The sequence below is a fragment of the Pinus tabuliformis genome, chromosome 7 (genome assembly GCF_031772625.1).
Source record: "Pinus tabuliformis cultivar Carrire ecotype Pingquan chromosome 7, CPIR1, whole genome shotgun sequence".
Classification (NCBI taxonomy): Eukaryota; Viridiplantae; Streptophyta; class Pinopsida; order Pinales; family Pinaceae; genus Pinus; species Pinus tabuliformis.
In genome coordinates this window covers 1,256,602,439-1,256,607,335 of record NC_142293.1, presented here as the reverse complement: position 1 = coordinate 1,256,607,335, position 4,897 = coordinate 1,256,602,439, and the positions used below count along the sequence as shown (strand labels likewise).

The 4,897-nt window shown below is 36.8% G+C and overlaps 1 protein-coding gene across 1 annotated transcript; it reads right to left on the bottom strand.

Moving 5' to 3' along the window:
• Positions 1-1,536: 1,536 nt before the first annotated feature.
• Positions 1,537-3,610, bottom strand: LOC149251947 (cytochrome P450 750A1-like). Its single transcript, XM_089459633.1, has 2 exons — positions 2,623-3,610; positions 1,537-2,527 (listed from the first exon to the last, which is right to left on the bottom strand). Exons 1-2 carry the CDS (start codon positions 3,571-3,573, stop codon positions 1,895-1,897), a joined length of 1,584 nt encoding a protein of 527 aa, XP_089315759.1. The 5' UTR covers positions 3,574-3,610; the 3' UTR covers positions 1,537-1,894.
• Between the last annotated feature and the right edge of the window lie 1,287 nt (positions 3,611-4,897).

Genomic DNA, 4,897 nt, shown 5'->3' with positions numbered 1-4,897 from the left:
TAACTGCTGAGATGAAGTGCAGGTGTACACATGAAAAAGAAAGTGGTGATATACAGATAGTTTGTTTCAAGTGCGGAACATGATAACTTTAATAACCTCCATGCTATCTGTCTCGAGCATTAAGCTATAAATAGACAACGGAGGATAGTTTCTGTAGGTGAAGATTCTAATAAAAAATGCACTCCCGTTGTTCCTATGGTGACGCTGCAGAGATCAGACTTGGGTGTGTATGGTTGGATAGTGTTGGCCATTCAAAAGAAATCAGTCAAACTGTAAGACAACTATGACGATTGCAGGGTCAACATCAGCAAGAAACTGAAAAGGAATCAATCAAACAGCAAGACAACTATGACGATTAGCAAGAAAGTGAAAAAGAATCATTCAAACAGCAAGACAACTATGACGATTGTATAGTCAACATTATCAAGAAACTGAAATAATTACTGTGTTATCTTCTATTACATTCCTTATGACCTTGCAGCTATTTCCATTGTTTATTCATTCAAAATCGAATCCCCTATTACTGGTAACTCATTCCCAGAAGGGGATCGAAGTATCATCGCAAATAATATGAAGTAGGTACGGTCAATTGTTCCAATATTTTTACTCATTCAAAATGTATTATTAACCTACTTCTGTCATTTCTTGAAGATGTATTATTAACCTAGGTCTGTTATTTCTTGAAAAGTTTGTTTTTATGTAAATTAACGAATCAATAATATTGAAAAGATTTGTAACACTATGATGCGTAAAGTAGTTGGTTTAAATGGGGCTTAGTTTTCAAGTTCAAATTTTATGGGAGGGATAGAAGTTATTTTGGGAAATAAAACTATTTCAAGGCATTTGGCTATACATAATTCTGGTGACAAGTATTTTATTCTGAGGGTTGAGGATGGAAGCCTTTAGTGATAAGCATCTTATTGTGAGAAGTTGAGGATAGAAGTTATTTTGAGAGATTAAAACTCTCTGGGTGATAAACCTCCCATTTTGAGGGGTTGAGGATGGAAGCCACTTTGGGAAATTAAAACTATCTTGATTATAAGCATCCCATCACAAGGGATTGAGAATGGAAATCACTTTAGGAAATTAAAACTATCCCAAAAAATGTCCAAGCTCAACCAAACTTCCCATAATCCTAGTGATAAACATCCTATTGTAAACAAATCATTCTTCTTCCCTTAATAAATAAAATAATAATAATAATAAAATATTAATATATCTATTAATTTGTTTGGAAGTGTTCGGAAAACAGAAAAATACTCCAAAATTACAGAATTTCATAAACTATAAGATTATCAACGAAAAACATCCTCCATTCATATATAATCAAAGTCAAATACTCTAAATCGGACAACCAACTTCAAATCGTTCAACAATTGTTATGGGTTTATAAGAAATCTGTAAAAAGATAATATGTTGTTTATGTAAATTAAATGCTTCTGAGTTGCAGCTAGACGTAGATCATTGTTAAGTGTCCAGGAAAATTAAATTAGATCAATTGTAAGTGTTAAACCCTCCCTCTCAAACAATAAAAAGAAACAAGCAAAACGATTCAATTCTGAATAAAACTATTACATTCTAGGTGCCTGTTTAGACTGGCCAGCGATGATCCGATGTAAAGCTTTGACCGGCGAGCATGCCAGAACAGTTACATGTCAGGTAGCGTGCTCTACATCTTCTCATAATGAAAAGAGCAGCCCAACAACTGGAATCTATCTAATATTTTTAACTATTACAAATTTGTAGGCATAACTACGAATTTAGCAAGTGAAACAGAAAACAGCACTCTACCATCACTCCCCATAGTGGATGTTCAGCTTTCAAGCTTATTATAGATATACTTTGTGAAAAGCTTTCCCTACCCTGCGTACATAGATAGATAGTTTAAGGATTTCTAAGGACAACGAGGCAGCCTCAACCATGGATAAGCAAGCAGCGGGGTTTGTCTTGGCATCGTGGTTGCACATGCTTCCTTCATATCCAGCTCTGATGGATCGCCTTCTACTCTCCAGTCGAAAGTGTGCAACAACTGAGCCAATGTAAACTCAACCGTCAGAATAGCCATGGCAGATCCTGGGCATCTTCTTCTTCCCGCCCCAAATGGAAGCATCCTGAAGTCTGATTGACCTCCGGATAAATCCATACCATTTTCTTCCATCTGCATAAATCTCTCCGGCTTGAATTCGGAAGCATCTGCGCCCCACACACTGGGATCCCTTCCTATAGCCCACAGGTTCATGATTACCATTGTTTTCTTAGGTATATAGTACCCCCCGACTATGACAGCCTCTAGAGACTCGTGGGGAAGCGCTAGCGGCAACGATGGGTATAGCCGTAGGGTCTCTTTCACGACACAATGGAGGTATACCATGCTTGCCAGATCCGACTCCTTTACTATACCTTGTTGGCCAACGACGGATTCGATTTCTTGCTGCAATTTCTTCATTGCATGAGGATGTCTTAGCAGCTCACTCATGGCCCATTCTAACACGTTTGCCGATGTCTCCATTCCAGCAGAAAACAACTCCTGCACCAATACATATACAATGATAAAAGTGAGAGAATTTATTCATGTTTGATAATTTGAAAAGAATAGCAGTGGGCGATGGCATATGAACATACATATGTAATTGCCTTGATTATTTCACGTGTAACTTTTGCCTCCGTATTATCGTTCTTTGCCATCTCAAGGAGCACATCGATGATATCTTTAACATGACACTCTGCATCTGCCTCACCATTTCTAATGGTGGAGGCATTAATATGTTCATCTATCATTTTCTCAGCGAATGCATCAAATCTTGCGTTGGCCTTCTTTAGGGCCCGCTTGATACCTTGCAAATCAAGGCAACCCAAATAAGGAATGAAGTCTCCAAGGTTTAAACTTCCGACCGCAATGGACACCTCGACCACCAGATCCGCGAACCCTTTGCCATCGGACCCCAAGTCATTGTCGGAAAATTTCTTCCTCGCCAGTATTCGCCAAAGAATATTCGCTAGAGAAGTAGAGATGGCCTTGCTCACATTCACGGCAATCCTGCCACTCTCACTCTCTTCCCAAATGGAATGGATCATTGCAGACAGTTCCTCCTGTCGCACATGCTTGAAGGACTCGATTCTTTTGACAGTAAGCAGTTCTAACACGCATATTTTTCTCATTTTCCTCCAGTGATCTCCATAAGGACTGAAGGCAATATCTTTGAAGTTATAGAAGAAATATTTTCCTACCGATGTTAGAGGTCGGCTGGCAAATATCAAATCATGAGTTTTAAGAAAGTGTTTGGCCATCTCAGATGAAGAAACAACCACAGTGGGTACAGAGCCAAAGCGCAGAAACAAAATGGGACCATATTTCTCAGCAAGATTTTTGAGAGTACGGTGAAGAGGAAGTCTCACTTGGTGGAAATTGCCAATGATTGGCCATGGATAGGGTCCAGGAGGCAATCTCTCATTCCTTCGACTCTGGTGCAATATCCAGCAGGAGAAGAAGAATATGAAAGTGGCTATTAATATTGCAGGCAGAGGCAGAGGCAGAGGCAGAGGCAAAGCCTGAAGCAACTTATCAAAACTCATAATGGAACATGCCCTCTTGGATCTTTGCACAACACGGTTGAAATGCAACCCATCTCTGGTCCCTTTTTAAAGCCCTCCTCAAGTTTTAAAACGTTAATTTGAATTTACCAACTTTTAAAAACGTTAATTTGAATTTACAACTTTAAAAGTGGTGTAATGGTCGCTATCCATCATCAAAATTTTATTCATAAAAAATAAAAATAAAATTACAAAAATAAATTAAATGGTTCTTCCTCGTTTAACATCAAGCTTTTAATTTACGAAGTGTCTTCCAAATGGCCTTCTTTTTCATTTAAAAAAAAATAAGAAACCCATCATAACTCAATTCCAAAAAAGCTCTCTACGTGTGGAATCGTATTTTTGCTGATTTGATTGAATTTGATCGTATGTGGACAATTTTGTCAAACAAAACAGTGAGTGTTCACCAATTCAAATGTACTGCACTTTTCACCATCGAACTCCAGAACGCTCCATTCACGACACTTCAAATATAAATCATATCACGGAACGTAAGGCTTTGATATAATCCTCGATTTGTGGCCAATTTTTCGTTTGATCACTCTGCTGAGTTTTGTTTTGACAGCAAGTCATTTCTGTGATTTTTGTTTTAAAAATCAACATTATGAATCATTAGGTGGAGAAGTTTATTTATTTTGGAATAATATTTTTATGATCTATAATTTATTATTTATTATTTTTAATAAAAAGGAAAGCATTTAATTTTTAAAGAATAATTTTAATAATAATGGCATATTAAAGTTGTAGTTATGGTTTTTTTATTTTTTTAATTACACTGATTAAGTAAAAAAATGTCATGAATATGTTCTATGGTTTTTGGGCATGTGGTATTAGTAAGCCATAGTTTTGGTTCATGGTATTCATAAGTTAAAAATTCCAATGGTAAAATGGGATGCATATCCATGCTTAAGAATCTTGCTACATGATTTTTTAAATGTAAATAGTTTTAACTCATATATTACTTCTTTTTATAATAGTAAAACATATAGTTGACTATGGATGACCACCACCTCAAAATATACTTAACTAAAATAGATTATGATTAATAATGTTTGATCATGATTGACCATGACTAACTCTACTTGGGCATGACTACCACAGATTGACCATGTTGACCATGGGTTAACATGGTTTGATAAATTTGGAGATGGTTTGACCATAGTTTCTTATGATACATTATGGTTACCCAAGTTAACAATCAATGGTCACGGTTGACCATGTTTAATCACGGAGACCTTGGTGGACCATGTTTGGCCATGAGGAGTGGGAAGAGCATGGGTTGTTCAAGATCGACTATGGTTGACCA